The 18,411-nt window shown below is 45.3% G+C and overlaps 5 protein-coding genes across 6 annotated transcripts; 2 read left to right on the top strand and 3 right to left on the bottom strand.

The window, feature by feature from the left end:
- Nucleotides 1-5,435: 5,435 nt before the first annotated feature.
- LOC115673465 (60S ribosomal protein L12) lies at nt 5,436-6,258 on the bottom strand. Its single transcript, XM_030595649.2, has one exon. It carries the CDS (start codon nt 6,165-6,167, stop codon nt 5,667-5,669), a length of 501 nt encoding a protein of 166 aa, XP_030451509.1. The 5' UTR covers nt 6,168-6,258; the 3' UTR covers nt 5,436-5,666.
- A 1,106-nt stretch (nt 6,259-7,364) lies between these two features.
- LOC115673464 (protein S40-4) lies at nt 7,365-8,194 on the top strand. Its single transcript, XM_056314851.1, has one exon. It carries the CDS (start codon nt 7,423-7,425, stop codon nt 7,936-7,938), a length of 516 nt encoding a protein of 171 aa, XP_056170826.1. The 5' UTR covers nt 7,365-7,422; the 3' UTR covers nt 7,939-8,194.
- A 1,261-nt stretch (nt 8,195-9,455) lies between these two features.
- Nucleotides 9,456-12,104, top strand: LOC115673467 (uncharacterized). Its single transcript, XM_056314684.1, has 5 exons — nt 9,456-9,732; nt 10,347-10,458; nt 11,252-11,323; nt 11,624-11,722; nt 11,788-12,104. The coding sequence occupies exons 1-4, from the start codon at nt 9,611-9,613 to the stop codon at nt 11,714-11,716; spliced, it is 399 nt and encodes a 132-aa protein (XP_056170659.1). The 5' UTR covers nt 9,456-9,610; the 3' UTR covers nt 11,717-11,722; nt 11,788-12,104.
- A 559-nt stretch (nt 12,105-12,663) lies between these two features.
- On the bottom strand, nt 12,664-15,069 carry LOC115673463 (CASP-like protein 5A2). Of its 2 annotated transcripts, none has more exons than XM_030595647.2 (3): nt 14,665-15,069; nt 13,346-13,391; nt 12,664-13,022 (listed from the first exon to the last, which is right to left on the bottom strand). In XM_030595647.2, the coding sequence occupies exons 1-3, from the start codon at nt 14,874-14,876 to the stop codon at nt 12,831-12,833; spliced, it is 450 nt and encodes a 149-aa protein (XP_030451507.1). In that variant the 5' UTR covers nt 14,877-15,069; the 3' UTR covers nt 12,664-12,830. The 2 variants fall into 2 exon arrangements, with proteins under 2 accessions (XP_030451507.1, XP_030451506.1); XM_030595646.2 differs by having other exon boundaries at nt 13,346-13,478; nt 14,665-15,063.
- Nucleotides 15,070-15,927: 858 nt separating this feature from the next.
- Nucleotides 15,928-18,022, bottom strand: LOC115673602 (CRIB domain-containing protein RIC7-like). Its single transcript, XM_056314904.1, has 4 exons — nt 17,646-18,022; nt 17,323-17,423; nt 16,801-16,900; nt 15,928-16,601 (listed from the first exon to the last, which is right to left on the bottom strand). The coding sequence occupies exons 1-4, from the start codon at nt 17,701-17,703 to the stop codon at nt 16,114-16,116; spliced, it is 747 nt and encodes a 248-aa protein (XP_056170879.1). The 5' UTR covers nt 17,704-18,022; the 3' UTR covers nt 15,928-16,113.
- Nucleotides 18,023-18,411: the final 389 nt, after the last annotated feature.

The following is an 18,411-nucleotide window of genomic DNA, read 5'->3' as shown; positions in this document are numbered from 1 at the left end:
AAATTCAGGGCTCATCGCGAACCCTTTGGTAAATGAATGTAAAGGATACAATGCTTTAAACGTGCCACCTCGTAAAAAAACGAAATGAAAGGATATATGCTCATGAATCCCATTCGCCAATAAATTTTGTTTTCTTACATCCTTTGTTCACCTATTCAACACGACAGCCCATCGGCCGACCGCATTGATCAAAACACTCCTGAACTTTAGAGAAACTTTATCGTAAAACTTATCGGTCGCGATGACGTCGGCGAGAGTGAAGGAGGGCGGTAGACGAGTATTAGAACGGGGAGGAGATGGGCTGAAATGGAGAAGAAGAAAAGCAGAGGTTGGGCTGCCGCAATCGAAATTTTACCACTCCAATTGACAACATCTCTATCCTATAAGTCAATTTGCCCTTTGAATAATTGAAAGGATGCCACTTTCATAAGCATAGAAAACACACACGAGGAGTCAAAATTAAGATCGCTACGACACGACGTTCATGAATCAAAAGGCCAACAGGATATCAGAACGCCAGCGCTCGAAACGCGTAGCCAAAAATTTCACTAACTCTTTTATTGATTTATTTTTCTCACATTGGAGATTCACATTTGTAATGTACAAAATTTACAGGCCACTCCCATGGAAAGATGCATTTCCTTCGCAAGCATACACCCACACTACACATAGCTACCTATGGCACTCCGCTTCCATCTCCGCAACCTCGTCGTATTAGGAAGAGAGAGAGAGAGAGGGAGAAGCGGCCTCGAGAGTCACGGGTCGTCGTCCGACTCCTCGGCGCGCTCCTCCGGGATCGTCTCGAGCCCCGGCGAGTTGGAAGGCTTGTGCGGGTAGATGACGGGCTCGGGGGCCACCTCCATCCAAGAGTTGAGATTCCTCATCACCACAGCCATCTCTTATCCTTGGCCGATCTGACTTGTGACGATGTATCTTGATGAAGTATGGAGCTGGGGATAAGAAAACCAGAGTTGCTCTCCTCCTCCAAACTCCAAGGGAAGAAGAGAGACCCGAGGAAAACTTTGAGCTGGGGAGAAGCTTTCTTTTGCTTCTTTTCTGTGAAAGACTCTCTTTGGCTTGGAGGAAAGATCAGAGGGTCTTTCTGATTGGGGGAGATTGGAAATGGGGATGGGTTATATAGGCGAGCGACGTGAAGGGTCACCCCAATAATATCGACGGAGCTATTCAATTGAGTGGACGCCCAAAGGGCCAGGTGGACGACCAAGAGAGCGTTTAGCGACAGTGCTTCTTGGAACGCGAGACACGTAAGAGGAACGCACCCGGAGATATTGGGAGGAAAGCAATGGACAATAATTGAAGAAAGAAAGGGATCGAAATCATGTTGCCTTTGACTAAAATGAGCGTGGGGATTTCGGTTTCATTGGAAAAAGGGAAGCGGAAGTTTCCAAGCAAGTTACAGAAATTGCTAAAGACTAGAGAGATATTGGGAGGAAAGCAATGGACAATAATTGAAGAAAGAAAGGGATCGAAATCATGTTGCCTTTGACTAAAATGAGCGTGGGATTTCGGTTTCATTGGAAAAAGGGAAGCGGAAGTTTCCACGCAAGTTACAGAAATTGCTAAATTGGTTATTCAACATGTGTTGTACTCCGGATTACATATTAAAAATATAGGAAACGACACGGTCGCCGTTCGTTAATTACATGAAATTGGTGATTGCGATGGATGATTTTAAGAAAATAATGCATTATAAAGGGAGTGTAGTGGGAAATGCATTGGTCACACACTCCAAAGTAGATAATTAGTCGAGAACCAAAAAGTATGAACCTGACAAGGCCCTAAAGCTTACGACTTTGATATTCAAAATATTAAACCATTGGAAGGAACAACCATCCCGAAACTTTTTCCTCAATACCATGCATGCTTTTGACATTGGCAATTGAATCACAACTCCGAATAGCAATGCAGTTCCGTAATTCAACAAGTGAACAACAAGTGAGGCAGCCCATTTCATTCAAGGTATTGTCTACTTTGTGCTAGCCTGGCTCACGCCATTCTTTGTCCCCAAGTAGTGCCTTTTAAGGCTGGGTCTATTCCTCGTATATAAAGCCCGGTAACAATTTCTGTTGTCAACGTGAAATTGTTATATATCTAGACTGGTTCGAGAAATAGATTGACCGGAGAAATCCCTAAAGAGCTTACCTTTTGCTCGTCATATTGCTAGGATTGAGTTCATCGAGTACCCTTCTCACCAGGAGCCAGATATCGTTCGAGTCTCTTGACCTCTCGAAGAATCAAATGCCCGGGGAAATTCCTCAGAGCATATCCGCTCTAACATCACTCGAGCCATCTCAACCTATCGAACAACAATTTCAGTGGGCCGGGAGATTGCTCATCAAAAAATTAACAAAAAGCCAATTTTGCAGTGGAGACGGCCAAGTTAAAGAGACGGTCGAGAAGCAAGCCAAATGATGGAGATGATTGAGAAGCATAATTTCTTATTTGTCTTCGATCATCCTTCCCTAGTTCCTCTCTCTCTCTCTCTCTCTCTCCTTCCTTCTCTTTTGGCTGTGTTCCAATATCATGTAGTCCTGAACATTTGTAAATTGACAGCTTCGGCTCTTCATCTTTCTTTTCCTCCTTTTGTGTTTCCAATGTTATCAGAAGTTTTAAAGTTACCAGCTTGTAACGAGACAGCTTCAGTGAAGGGTGTTTCACAAGTTGCCAAATCATCAATTAAGGGCAAACCAGCTAAAATAGAGTTCGCGGAGTCGACAAAGCTCGATATCACAAATCCGTTCCTATACTCGTCCGGGACGACACTGGACTGTATGTCTAAGCACCAGATTCTCCCACGGTGTCATTGTTCACTCGAAAACTGACTTTATGGCTAAACAAGTCTTTTTCGTACTAATTTCGGTACACGGAAGGTGATGTACAATATCCACTCCGCGATTTTCCTGCTAGCAAAATCACTGAACCTTACGAGTGAGAAACAGGTCTTTCCAACAATAAAAGGGACATTAGAAGATGTATTTCATCGCACTTGAAGACGCGAATAGAAAGTAAGGTCGAGCCATCGCTTCCCCTTAAACCTAGAATATCAAATCATCTGATAATAGAAGGAATTCCACAATTTGCAAAGGCATAGCTCCAGAGTGGCACAAAGACACAGGATGAAGGGCAAGCCAATAGCGAAAAGTAGGGATTATATTAACAGCAAAATCATTCCCAAACATGTTCTTACCTTGAAAATAGACTTCATCTAGATGCCATCGCTAATCACAGGTCATTCTGTTGATAAAGTTTGTGATAGCTACAAACTTATGAGTAATAGATCGAAATAACGCATTAATCAAACAAATAGCTCAGACAATAAAAGCTAGCCGAGAGAGATTGATTTTGCAGAAGAGCTTTACTAAGAACTAACCACACGTCACAAGGATCTCAAGTAGTCATGGCCACGGTTCAGGAACCGCCGGTTCTGGTTCGTGGCCACATATGAACCGGCGGTTCCGGGCCAGTTCCGGTTCCGGTTCGTAATTTAAAAATTAATAAAATAAATTATAAAATAAAAATTGCAGGCCTGGTCCTTCGTCGGTCGTCGCTCGGGCTTCGCGGCCTTGGCCACGGTGGCGGAGGCGGGGTTCAAGGCGTCGAGGAGATGAAGCGGGAGACGGGGGCGGCGGCGAGGGGGACGGGGACGGGGACGGGGAGGAGGGGAGGAAGAGGGGGCGTTGGCGTCGGCAACTGCGGCCATGGGGGGCGGCGGCGGTGGCGGGGGTCAGATCTGGGGAGACGAGGGGTGGGCGGAGGAGAAAAGGGGAGGAGGCGCAGGGTAGCGAGGGGGAAGGAGGAGGGAGCGTCGGCGTCGGCGGCTGCGGCCATGGGCGGGGGCGACGGCGACGGGGGCAGATCCGGGAAGACAGGGGGCGGGCGAAGGAGAAGAAGAAGAAGGAGAAGGAGAAGGAGAAGATGCAGAGCACATGAGAGAGAGATCAATGTAATGTGCAGCAGTTTTTTTTTTTTTTTTGAACCGGAACCGGGCCCATAGGCCACAGGCCGGTTCCGGTTCCGAACCGCGGGCCCGGTCAACGGGCCGGTCCCGGGTTTGACCCGGGCCGGTTCCGGGCCAAAACCGACCCGTGGCCATGACTAATCTCAAGTATTCTTTAACTGATCAGAAACGGCAACTCTCAAGACATACGCTATGTCATAGTTTCATCAACTAGCATATGACTCAGAAGAAAGATTCCGGACCAGGAGGCTTCCATTTGCATAATTTAACAAAAACAGAGTCCCAGGCACACGTGCAAAATCAAGAATTAATCCTTTTTGGCATTACTTTCTAGGGTTCATAGTCATGAAATAGATAAGCTCAACCTGAACATCAAACTTCTGACGATCACCGAGATACAGAATAGACGTGCTCAAAGCATTAAATTCGCGTTTATCTCCTTTTTAACATGATTTGACTTCTTGGATAACCTTGTGTCATTTATGTGTAAGTACTAATATCAATGGGAAACGTCTTTCACATGAACAGGGATCAGACTGTCAACACAAACGAACAAAAATGGGTACATTAAAGAATCACGGCACACGATTGAACCCAATAAGAACTACTACAACTTCCTTGACTAACAAAAATACAGAACCATGTAGACATTGGCCACGGGCCGGTTTCGGCCCGGAACCGGCCTGAGTCAAAACCGGGACTGACCTGTTGATCGGGCCTGCGGTTCAGAACCGGAACCGGCCCGTGGCCTTCGGGCCCGGTTCCAACAATTTTGGAACCGACCTGGAACCGCCGGTTCTGGGCCCGGTTCCAAATATTAAAAAATATAAAAAAACATTTTGATTACATTTTATATAGAATAATTCATTATTTCATAATTTGATAATTCATTATTTTTTTATTTCATAATTTATTTTTTTAATTTTTACCGGCCAGTTCTGAACTGGGCCGGAACCGGAACCGGAACCGGCCCGGGACCGCCGGTTCCGGTTCATACATGGCCACGAACCGGAACCGCCAGTTCTGAACCGTGGCCATGTCTAGAACCATGTCAATCACCGAATCAACTGAATTGCCCTCCCTAATTCTAACAAGGCATTGGCTTCTTGAAGTTCTAAAAGGTCAAATTTGAAATCCTGAAGTGTATAAGCAATCCATTTACGTCCCTTACAACTACATCAAACCCAATTAAAATATAAAACGCACAGCCATTGTCATCAAATAGTTAGTCTGACCTATGAGCGCTGTCAATTAACCATCCATGCCAAAATTTCCAATCTCACTGGGATGACCACCAATTACACATCCACACCATAATTTCAACACTCGCGAGAATTTAATCACCAACATCTTTCTCATCTCTACATAAGCAGGAACTGCACCAAAATCTCCCTTCAGGAATAAACATGAGACATTCTATTGCGTTGAGAAACATTCAAGCCGAACCAACCCCGTCAAACATGAAACATTCTATTGCATTGAGAAATAAATCATCAAACAACCTAAAAAACTCCACGTCCCAAGATCCCTTACCATACTCAATGTCACCAACATTATAAGCAGAAACCCCAACAGATTCTTTATAGAAACTAAATATGACCTCAGAAGGCACAATTGAAAGCGTCATTGAACATAACAAAGCCAAAAATGAACCTTCTCAACGTCTCTCCGTCTCCCTCTCGGGCACCTAGTTCTCGGGAATCTCGACATCGCCGTCGGAGATCTCCTCCTGCAAGTCCTTCGGGTCCTTACCGTCGACCGTGCACCCGACGGAGACGCAGGTGCCGAGGATCTCCTTCACGGTCCCGCTCAGCTCCTTGGCCATGGACCTCGGCCTCATGACCCTCGCGATCTCGATCACGTCGTCGAGGGCGATGTTCCCGCTGTGCTTGATGTTCTTCGTCTTCTTCCGGTCGCGCTCCGGCTCCTTGAGCGCCTTGATGACGAGGGCCGCCGCGGAGGGCACGACGGAGACCTTGGCCTGCCGGTTCTGCACCGTGAGCTTCACCGTCACGCGGAGGCCCTTCCAGTCCTTGGCGGTCTCCTTGGCGATGTCCTCACCGATCTTCTTGGGGGAGAGACCCAGGGGACCGATCTTCGGGGCCAGGGAGCTGGCGGCTCCGACCTCGCCGCCGGTGACCCGGACGTAGACGTCGACGACCTGGGTGGGATCGAACTTCGGCGGCATGGCGGGTGGGATTCGGCGGCGAGGGTTGGGATTAGGGTTTCCGCAGAGAGAGGTTTGCTTTCGTCGGTGAGGAGGCGCTCAGCGAGAGGGAAGAGAGCGAGATGCTTCTAGGAGTGATATATACTCGCTAGGGTTTTTGCGTGGAGCGGGAAAATGACGTAATTGTCCTCGGCTGCGGTGATTTTGGGCCGAACTGGGATCGTGGGCTTATGATGGGCCGACAGAGATGAAAATGGGTCGGCCCATCTTCATCCCGTCAAATTCTCGGCCCTATGACTTCTCTCTCTCTCTCTCTGGACATATTTGTCCGACGGCCCGATTTTCGGGCTTTCGGGAAGAGCCGACAATTCGTGTTTTCGTGAGCATTCTTGTCGATCATCTGCGTCGCTTCAGTGTCGATATGAAATGATTTCAGTTTAGTTGCAAAGTGGTTTTTCATGAAGACACGTCAATTTTGAATCAAGTCATATTGTGTCGAATTCGGGGTTTTCTCTTATTGCATTTCTGCCGTATTGACATAACCCATTGAGAGCTACCACTCCAAACTTCGTCGTAGCTGAGGATATATCCCAGGATCGCATACTCATGACCAATGGCTGCACGACATATTTAGATCCAATCATTTTAAGATATGTCGAGTTTAACTATTTGTCATCTGCAAGATTGTCATACACGTCCACTTTATCTCCATATGTTTGGTTTTCAAAAAGTAATGGCAAAGATTGGATTATTTGAAAATTCATGAAGCATCCCGTAAATCTCACCAATCGGCCTAACTTATTTGTGATTCGAGATTGGATACGTTCGCCACACCTTTGGGGGCCCATTGGCTTCACTACAGGCTAAGTAGAATTTTGGAGATATCCCTTCCACGTCGACGACTCAAAGCAGGAACGGACGAGAGGGACAAAGCAATCGCGCGACACTTGTCTCCACGTAAAATGGAATTACGCGATTGAGATTGGAGAAGGAGCCCTGGTTGCGTGCGTTTCGTGCCTATCGAGACCGACCACGTATGCTGCGACCCATCTGTTCTTCGCCGAGACGCGCTGTCGAATCGAATCAATAGATAATGTTTTGTATTTTGGGGGGGGAAGGATCGACTCGCCGGCCTCGCTCACTGTTCAGTAAGTGCGTCTCATGCTGTCCATTTCGATCGAGAGGGCTTATCCATTCGCGCATTATAAAAGGGCAACGCGAGCACGCAGATGTAGAGCAGCGCACATTATCGTAGAAAGAGCCTGACCAACAAACAATGGCTGCCCCCAGAAGGACTCCTCGTGCAAGACCCACTCACATCTACCCGCCCTCCGACCACTCCGCTGCCTATTCAGATGCTTACGACGACGACATGCCGTTCGAGTTCGATGAGGCCGATGTCTGGAGCAACGGCGATGTTGCTCGGGTCCCCTCGTTCGAAACGATCCGCAGCAACGGAGTGGCGACGCCCGGTTCGTGCGCACCGAGAAGACCGCCCAGAAGGGCCGACATTTCGTCCGACCCGAAGCCTGCGGCGGCGTCATTGCCTGTCAACATACCGGATTGGTCGAAGATTAATATGACGCCCGACCATGCCGACGGTGGAGGAAGAGTTGAGAGCGACGACGAGGGCGAGGACGACCGAGAGAGTAGGGTTCCGCCTCACGAGTACTTGGCAAGGAGGAGAGGGGCTTCGCTGTCGGTGCACGAAGGGATTGGGAGGACGCTGAAAGGCAGAGATCTGAGAAGGGTGAGGGATGCCATTTGGAAGTCCGTTGGATTTACAGACTAAAAGCTGATTACTTAAAACTTGGTCTTCTATATCTACCCAAAGGATTTTCGTAAAGGCCATATGAGATAATGAGAGTCGCTCTCTTGGTGCTGTCAACCAGAGGTGGACTCTTTCGTGTGTGATTCTGAAGTTGCGACTCTTATCACTTTTTCCATGCCCTTTTGTATGTTCATGATCTCGAGTCCTTTAGATTCAACAGGCTCTTCTTTCTTCTTCTTGCAACACAGAGACAAGAAGGCAAAGCAAAGCGTCGGAAAAACAGGAAAAGAAAGAACAGAAGCGAAGAAGAAGAGGAGGAGGGGAAGGTGGTAGTGATTGCGAAGGAGAATGTTGGGTAGGTGTCGGAAAGCTGCGGGCCATCTTCTTCGACCAGTTCTTTTTTGCAGTAGAACACATAAAAGTATTTCTCTGCTGTCTTTGGTTCAGTGCGGACGAACAAAGTTGCAGAAATTGATGCCAAACTAATATCTTTCTTACCTTTGATTGCGATAGGTAGAATGATCTATAAGATTGTGTACGCGACTTTCTCCAATTGTATGATCGCTCACCTTTTTAAAGTGTGTTGATATGTGTTCTTTCTAATTTCGGCTGTCGTAACTATTGCCGGTCTTCCATCCAGTACCCGAACTATTATCGGTCTTCCATCGAGCACCCGAACTATCTTTTTTTTTTTCCAATTAAGTGCCTCGACTTTTAAAATTTGACTCGACGTAGCATTTTCATTATGTTTAGAGATGGAAAATGTTGATACGGCACTAATGCCGTCAAAATATTCCACGATGTATTTTTACGTATCATTCTTGGATGATACCACATCAACTTATAAAATGGATGGTCAAGATGGTCGGCATAAACTATCCCCCTCTCTCTCTCAATATTGTAACGGTTTGCAATAAATATTTTTTAAATTGAAGTCATTGTCACCGCAAGTGGCCATCGCCACCCTTTAACGCCACGATCGAGATAGCTCACCCTTGAACAAAACCATGGCCGCTTCGGCCGCTCTAGTTGATTTGAGCTAGATGGTTCATCCAATGGCTGCCAAGATCTCGACCATGACATAAAAGCTCGACGGCCATGGAAGGGTCATTGCCTCCAGATTTGGAGTGCTAGATCTATCTGAGCCGTAACCCTTGTTACAGGTCGGCTCAAAGAAAAGGCACGGTTGGACGACAGCGGGAGTTGAACTTCCACGTCGTTGAAAAATTGGAAGTCTCGTTTTTTGCAGATTCAACTGTAAAATAAAAAAAAAAAGGAAGAAAAAAAGAAGAAGATGAATAACCGACGCAAAAAAAGAAAGAGAAAAAAATTCCAAATGTCGAGATTTAAAAAACTAAATAATATAGCTGTCCATGCCATCGTATTCACATTTTTATGTAAATACCTCGGCAAAAATCATACGGAGCTACTTTTGAAAAATTTGGAAAAATTGAGGTATTCCAATTGACAACAATTTCGACCAAAAAAAATTATAAAAAAAAGAGTCGTCGGGTCCGCGACCCACTCCTGAGTCCTCCTGACCCGGCAACTGCAAAGTGGGGGCGGAGCTCGTCCGATCGCCTCCGTTCGCCTCAACCCCCACGTCGGTCGGTCGGCGGCGGCGGCGGCGGCGGCGCATCATCGAGACTTCGAGCTCTGACGCCGATTCCGGTAGACGGAGACGGAGAGAGAGATGGGGAGGAGGAGGCCGGTGGTGCTGGGATTGGTGGTGGCCATGGCGCTCGGAGTGGCCGTGTACCTCCGGCTTTGGTCCATCGACTACTCCGTCTCCGCCGGCGACACTGAATTGCTCAGGTTCTTCTTGTTCTTTCTCTCATGAACTTCTGCTTCGTTCCAGTACGAGCTCCCTCTCGATCCAAGAAATCCGTTAACTCCGATGGAGCTCGCAACTGTCAAAAGAGACGGCATTCGCGTTTGTTATTCCAGTTCGATTCCTTCGGGGCGGTCGTTGTGACGATGATCGCAAGATGTTCTGTCGAAGTTTGGATTTAACAGGGATGATGCGTCCGAATTGCTGCGTTGATGTATTGTTCGTCTTCCCGTTAAAAATTCCCGACAGGAAAAACCCCCCTTTTTAAGCTTTGTTCTCAGATGATGTTGTCTAGTTGTCTCCCGTTCCTCGCGTGATTTGTGGTCTTCAGAGTTTCGGGCGTGAATCGGTCTCGCGACATGTCGGAAAACCCGCTATCTTTTTGCGATGCACGTAATGCCATTTCGCAGTAGAGTTAGATCAAGATGTGGTTGGGGGGGAGTCTATCCATTCGAATTGTTGCTACAATCCTTTCTTGGATTGGTTCTGGTTTTCCATTTCTTTGTTAAATTCCTTCGAGCTTCTCTCATTAGGTGAGAACCGAGATTAACTTGGTGGCGGCATTGATAACGTTTGTGCTTTTATCGACTCTCTCTAGAAAACAGTTCGATCTCGCGAACCGGGAGGCGATGGATGAGTCCGCAGAATGGAGGCTGAAGTACGATGAAGAATTAGAGAGGGCGAACACGTGCGAAGCGGAACTTAGAGAGGTATGCTCCTTCTTGATCACCCTTCAATTTAGCATCAAGAACCGTGCTCAACAACTCGTGCTTTCTTCACATCTCTTCTCTGTCCTCTGTTACGCATCCAACCTTTAATGATTATTTTTCACATACAAGTTTTGCATTGACTCCTGCAATCAATTCTTGAAGTGTTCATAGTTTGCAGACATTTTCTAGTAGGGATGAATCATTCCCGCATTCTAGGAAAAAGATTAGCTCTGTGCCATTTACTGAGCTTGCGCACGTAATTAGTTCTCTTGAAATTTTTGGATCCTCTCAATGAGTATTGGTCCATGGAATGCCACTAATTCGTTATTAGACCTTATCACATTCTTATTGTTCCGAACTCCATGTTCTTCTTTAGACGACCATGCAATTTTTGGATTTCTATTCTGTTAGGACCTGCAGTGCCTAGAACTGCCTACATAATTGAATGAAGCATATACTGTCATTTGGATAATTTCATGTTTTGTCTAAATTAACCTACATACTTAGCACAAGCCCAATGAGATGCAGATAACATTCTATTCTACCCAAACCTGCACTGTGAAAAAGGAGTAGTTATGTGCTACTTGCTGATGTTATGGTAGTTGATATGTGTTGCATCAAAAAAGAACAAGAGAAAAAGAAAAAGAAAATCGACTCTCAATATTCAAGTGCACGATTACATACTGAAGCTTGAGCAGTGTTTCTGACTCTGCATCTGTTTCCCAAGTAGAAGTTTAGTCAAAGTATACTTAAGCCTACATGTCTCATGGGTTCAATGATTTCTTTTTGACAGCTTAAAGAGTCTCTTTCGAACAAGGCGGGAAATTCTGCTCTCAGTAACTCAAAATTGGTCATGTTACAAAAGGTGACGCTCTACCCGTCATGTTAATTGGCATCATATTCCCATATTATCCCATCAGCAGATAATTCAGTTCCTGAGTTTTTCTATTTTGTGACAACTAGATTTCAGATCTGTATGCAGCATAACAGTTTCATGCCTATTTGCTCTTGAAAGATAATGGAAAGTGATTGTTTGTTGAATGTGGAAAAAGTCATGTACCGAGGCAAGCTAATGGAGGATAAGAAAACTTCCATGCCACAAATCCATGTTATTTGGCTTTCCCTCGAGATAAGTTTTTCACTTTGTAAAGTCAATCTTTTACAGGAAAAGTTGGCGTTACTCAAGCAAGTGGAAGCAGTAAAACATGAGCTCGAAATTGAGAAGTTGAAGTGCAGATCAAGAGACGTTAACCAATGACAAACGGTACCGTACTAGGTTAAGTTGAACAGATATCAAAGTGTGAATTCTGATGGTTGATGCATCTGTAGCCGAGAGATATCAATCGGTTGATGAGCGAGCTGACCTTGGTAGCAGAATGAACTCACGGAAGCGATAGTTTCACAAGTTGGTGGTTTTCGAGAGAAGCTTACTTGTTGCTGCTATCATCCCCGAGATTATACCATTGTCTTATCAGAATCCATTAAGAGTCTCACCCTCTGCGTGTATATTTGGTTTGTCGTATTGATCATCCATTTTTATCATCCATCTTGCATTACACTATGAAATTTCGTCCTTCTTTGGGACAGTGTATGATGTTTCAAGGATTATTCACATTAGTTAGAAAATGCATTCTTCTGTTGGAGCTCGTCTTCCGCTTTGTGTTTGGAACACTGGGCATTAGTACGCAAGGCATCCTCATTTCCATTAGTTTCTATGAGTAATCCAATATGTTCAGCAAAAATACGTATTGTACCAACGAGTAGTTAAAATTCCGTTTAGTATTGATTATGCAAGGTGTTTCGCATTAGAAGTATTACTTAAAGACTCGCTCTCTCACCTTCTTGCATCTTTAATCGGGGCAAAATTGCCTTCAGGTAGGAGCTACAATCTCCTACCACGAGCATGCTTTAGTATTGACACAACCATCAAGTGCTTCAGCCTTAACTTTCTTTCTGATGAAGCTAATAAAAAGCCAATGAACATGAGTAAAAGAAAAGGGAAGGAAGGTCTTCATTGCAAAATGATGCAGCAAATTGACGTCAAATATGTCACATCTCACATCAGGTCATCGCTAATTTGCTGACTATTAACTGCCGAAATGATTGTACATCTTACATGTACAAAAACAATGAGCCGCATTGCAAACCGAAAGACTGGAGAAAGGAAAACCCGCAGAACGAATCGACCTCTTTCTGCAAATGAAATTGGTATTGCAATCTCAAAGGCAAACGCTTCATTAAACTCAAAGCAAAATTCCTTTTATATACAGATCAGAAGCAAAGAGAGCCAATAATGGCGCAGGAAAGAGAATTATATGGGGCTTGGAAGAAAGACTTGAAGTTGTCTCAAGAAGTGTTCTGTTGGCAGATATTTACTGGGAAGCCAATGACCAGAAGTTGAAGAGAAAGGATGGCGATGCCACAAACCAACTGATAAATGCCATTGCTGTAGCGCTCTCGAATCTGTTGCAGTGATTCACCGCACATTTGTTAAGATCATTGCCGATAAGGACTGTGATGCCAGCCGATGCACTGGCAGCAGCAAATGTAAGGGTCGATGCAATCTGTACAGAGAAACGAACTAGTTCAGCAAATGAATCTCTTCGACCAAAAATAAAACAAACGAATCTCTACTTCGAAATGGAAATAACTTGAAGGACACGGTCCAATAGTTCATATAATCCCGGCATGGTTAAAAGACCAATGCCGCCAGTCCATCAAAAATGCACTCACAAGTGGAGTGCCCTAAGGCATTGAGATATTCTCTTTTGTAGGTTCATGCAACTTTTTTTAGGGCGACTATTTTTAACACACAATTTCCATAATAATACCAAGACAAACTATTGGATGTTGTACTTGTAATGGACCAAGGATGCATCTCTCTTACCCCATCGCCAATGGTGAACAGGCTAACAACTCTGCAGTTACGCAAGCTTCGCTTCACCAAGAGAGCATATATATCAACAAGTGCCATCGACATGCTCCACAAACATTGAAGGCTAACAGCAGCAACCAGGTAGCTGATAAAGTAAAGATCAGTAAGCATCTGCATTAACTTCATTTGCTATCTAAATATGTCTTCAAGAAGTTAAGATGTAGAACTCTTAACATATTCTCATTGCTATTGAATTAAAACGTGTCTTGGCTCGTTCTCAATTAGAAAACAATTTGACAATGCTATCTCCTCCAGCATGCCCTCCACCAGAGCAGACTCCATTGTGTTCTATCGTGGCTGTGCTCGTGACTCTACTGACTAATCTAACCACATTAATGTTTACCCAACACTGCCAACCATATTTGAAACTGCTAATCTACAAGCTGTTTTGAAGTAAATCTTCACATAAAAAACGAACCTAACCAAAGCACCGAATAGGGAAAAAAAAGGCTTTGAATAGGATCCACAAATTCTAGCACATGGACTTAGACTGAAGTGGAAGACCACATGCAATGTGAAACTATGTTGGCTAAAACCCTCATGATGAAAAGCTTTTTGCAACCACTGATAAGAACCCAAAAGAAAAGAATAAGCTCACAAGAAAGCAAACTGAGCACAAAGCTTACTGCATTGCACATATGCGGAACTTTACTCATAAAAATTCTGATGTAATCACCATTTATGAATTCTTTCACAAGAAAAATTCAGCTCCAGGCTCCAGCCGACGAACACACACATGATGTCCTAACAAAGAAGCTAAACAAATTCCCAACTGAGGCATGTCAAATCGCATAGAAGTTTCTTCTTTCTCTGCTCACTCAACTTCTGATACGATTTAGCCAAAAAGTAAAAGCTTGAATGCAATCACTGATTATCTACCGGAAACATTAGCTCCACCCAATAATCAGACAAATACTAACAAAGGAAAAAAACAAAGTTTTAGACAAGCTCCTGCTAGAGACATGTTAAAATTGCTTGATCCAAAGCATCTTCTACATCACAATTTCACTCTCATTGTTCACAGTCTCACGCTCAGTCATATAATGTCAAACAATTCAAACTATATTCCACTCCTAATTCGACCAAACGCCTAAATTTCCGACACTCATCCGTAAACCACGATCGGCCAAAACCTCCATCAAGGCGACGAATCAAGACATACAACCTAAATCGACAAAATCGCACATCGATCAACCTCGCCACTCCGAGTTCTTTTCCTTTTCAAAGCCAATCGGAAGATCGCCCCAAGGAAGCCGATGGCGAATCATTACCGGAATGCGGTGACGGAAGGGAAGTCGCTGGTGGTGACCATGACGCAGAGCGAGATCACGGCGAACACGAACTGGCAGAGCCGAAGCACGAGGCCGCCGCGAGTCCCCGGCATCCCCTGGACGTCCTTCATCCGGACCCTCGGCCCGTGGTTCTGAGCACCTCCGTTCGTCGCCGGCGGCGCCTCCACCGGGTGCACCGACGGCCGGCTCATCTCCCGTCGCCTCTTGCACCAGCCCCGCCTCACGTGTTACTGGACAATCCTCGAACTTCACATCATCCCGAAACCCTAGTTCCAGCGAGTGCGCAGAAGGAGACGAAGGTGAAGGAAAGCAAGCTTAGAGAGAGAGAGAGAGAGAGAGGCTTTTCTGGGGGACAGCGTGGGAACGAATAGGGCCCCATTTGCTTCATCATTTCAAATGAGCATTAGGACTCCAACCTCCTTTGGCCAAATGCAAATGCGTTTGCCAATTTTTTGGAGCACTTTGGAAAAATGTATTTGCATTTCCAAAGGACTTTTTAAAGGTCTTTAGCTCTAAGGGGGTCTGGAGGTACTTTGGCAAATTACATTTTCGAAATGCAAATTTACTGTTCATAGCACTATTCATCTTCTCTAAGCAGCAGATCTGGCGGCCAACGATCGCCACCCGAGGGCGCGATCCCCAGGTAGCGATCACCGGGGTCGCGCTAGCCTTTAGGCGGTGGTCGTTGAGGTTGTGCGACCCAGGCGACGCTTGAGGTCTCGCGACCTCAAGGCACCTCGTTTGAGGTCAGGCGAGGCTGGCAGGCGACCAGATTTGGCCGGTTGGCTGGCAGTTGAGCTCCACCTTGAGCTTTTTTATTTTATTTTAAATATCAACAAAAGTCATTTATAAAATATAGTTTTTATCAAACGATATTTAGGTCAAAGTTACGTTTAAATGTGACTTTAAAATATACTTACTAAATATTACTTGCATTTCGAAAAACCTCTTTAGCCTAAAGGCCTTTGCATTTTGCCAAAGGCATTTCCCCAAGTCGAACCAAACGGCCCGTAGATAAGAAGTCAACCAAACACTACTTGATATGCGGAGGTTGAGACGTTGACTCCCAGCAAAAGTCAACCATGGGCCCGGATGGGCCGGACTTCAAAATGGCCCGATTGTACATTTGATCAAAGTTAGTCCAGTTGTGCTCGCGTGGTTCGGGTTTAGATTTCTCTTGATATGAATCTATAACTTGTTCGATTTGCTTTCTCGTGCTCCGTCGGGAATCGATAATGCGCGGATAAGAACTTGAGGTTTGATTGTTCATTTGATTCCGAAGGCAAAATTAAACAGAGGCTTCACAAATCATCAATTGATCTCGAGAAAAGATAAACAGAAATGAGAGGTAAAAAAAACGAAGAAAGAAGATTTCGCTTCTTGCACTCGGCCAAAAATTAGCCTCTACCAATTAAACTTTAGAACTCTCTAAATTTCCTTAGCGACCCCCTCTCTAGAAGACCCCAAATCGGAGGTCCGATGAAGATCCATGTTTTTGAACATGGACACGGTCCCGGAGCCGGGATCCGAGAAGGGAGCTTCGTAGGTCGGGAGCTGGGCCTCGGCCTGGGCTTGGGCTTTCGACCTCGACGACCTGGAGGACCCGCCCATGGAGGAGTCCTTGGACTTCTTTCTCCGGGACTTCTTCGGGATGTCGGGCAACTTGCTCTTCCTCGGAGACTCGGGCCCGGCCCCGAGGCTCGAGTCCTGGAGTTTCCGCAGGGGGTCGGCCGTGTCCCTCGCGGAGCCTTTCGAGGCCCGCCTGGGCCCTCTCGATGACTTGTCCGATCTAGATTTGGTGGGGGAATCGGTTGAACTGCCGGTCGAGTGCCGTCTCGAGGATTTGGGCAGTTCCGGCAAGTCACGGGCCGGGGAACTCGGAAAGGTTGGGGTTTGGGCCCCTCGTCGACTCGAACCTGGAAGCCAAGGTCAATAAAGTCAGCCTCTGAACAGCTTAAGGCTAAAATCAAGAGAAATCATATGATGAGAAGCACATTGCAAAAGCAATGTAGGGTAATATCTCTACTGTTGACTCGCATTACAAAGTTTTGAGTCTTCTGAAAGTATGACATTTGATGTCTGAGCAAAGTATGATCGAATGTAGAATCGTCGTACCTTCAGAAACTACCGACCGGACAGAACTGTCGCCATTCGTATCTCCGGGGAGACCTAAAGGAGCTGAGGAAAACCCCGGCGTTGTTCTGAACTCATTCATCTGCACATTCAAGCGGCACGAAGTCTCAAACTTGTGGCCTTCACGCTTTCTGTGGATTATCGTATGGACTATACTTATTCTGTTTAACAAGTACTACAACAGCACGGGCAAATATGCGACAGAAAACAGTCCACTAAGACGGCAAAATTTGCTTTCGTTTCCTGAGGGTGACAAAAGATTTGTCGCCTTATGTTTGACCAAAGCGGCGACGAGAGAAAAATCTGCGGCCTTAAATCCTGACCAAAGGCGACGAAGAAAGATCTTTGTCGCGACATCCAACCAAAGGTGCGAAGCAAAACTTCCGTTGACTTAGGTTTAATTTCGTTTATCATTTGATGGAAAAGGTTTTGGATTATCTAAGATGACGAAGCCGTCCGTCCACCCGATCGATCGTGGAATACCATAAGAAAGAAGAAGAATACCCAGCTCGGAGAAGTAACAGAGGGACCGTCCCACCCTATGTGAGCCACATGCTTTACATCTGTGGGAAACCCTATCTCCATTTCCTGCTGCTTCTCATTCTCTGCACATCATCACTAATCAAATTTAGCTTCCTCGATCCAACACGTTGTATGACATACATCACCCCCCGAAAAACCCAGAAAAGACAACGAAAAACACGACCGACTTCACGTCGTATGCAATGATCAAACAGGTCTATCAACGAGTCTACCTAATAAATTTTCCATGAAGAACGAGAGAGAGAGAGAGAGAGAGAGAGAGAGAGAGAGAGAGAGAGATGTACCAAATATTTGGGAGATGTACCTCAGGCCTTTCAAGAGGCCCTTCATTTTGGTTGACATGGGGCGTGACTCCAATGCTGAACAAGATCGATAACAAGCGACAAAGAAACTGATCTCTGGCTCAAAAGGGATGATTATTGTATCAAAGCATCAACACAATCCATCCACAGATGCCCAAGCTCTGAAGAAAAAGAAAGAAGAAAAAGAGCTCAACACAATGCAATACATGCACATAATACTGTCAATCTCTTGATCAGGTTTTGAAGAAACCTGATGAATCCCTCGGACTTATGGTACAGTAACTAGAAAAGACGAAGGAATGAGAGAGAGAGAGAGAGAGAGAGAGAGAAGGGAGATAGAGAGAGAAAGTCTTGAAATTCTTGTATTTTTTCTTTTTCCGGAGAAATTATGTGGTTGACAGGGGCGTTGAGAAGAAGAAGGGAAGAACTTAGACAATAGAATTTGCTAATTTGAGGGAAGAGCACTTGGTTTTAACTTAATTACCATTGGCATGCGAAAGTAGGGATTGTTAGGACACCTCAATTAGAAGCGGATCGCAATTCTAGGGAAACGAAACAACTCGAAATGCTCTCTAGAACTCACTACATTTTCGCTGGCCTAACCTATTTTTGCACCCACGCGCACACAGCATGCCATCTTACTCGACAATTAACTTTTGTAAATCTGAATTGGAACCCTCTTAATTCTTTTCGAAATAAAAATATATTTCATCAATTATTTCCGACATGCAAATCTCTTATAAATATA

The sequence above is a fragment of the Syzygium oleosum genome, unplaced genomic scaffold, assembly GCF_021117445.2.
Source record: "Syzygium oleosum isolate NSW1041296 unplaced genomic scaffold, Sole_v2.1 Sole_v2.09, whole genome shotgun sequence".
NCBI classification, from domain to species: Eukaryota; Viridiplantae; Streptophyta; class Magnoliopsida; order Myrtales; family Myrtaceae; genus Syzygium; species Syzygium oleosum.
This window is presented reverse-complemented; position numbering and strand designations above follow the sequence as displayed.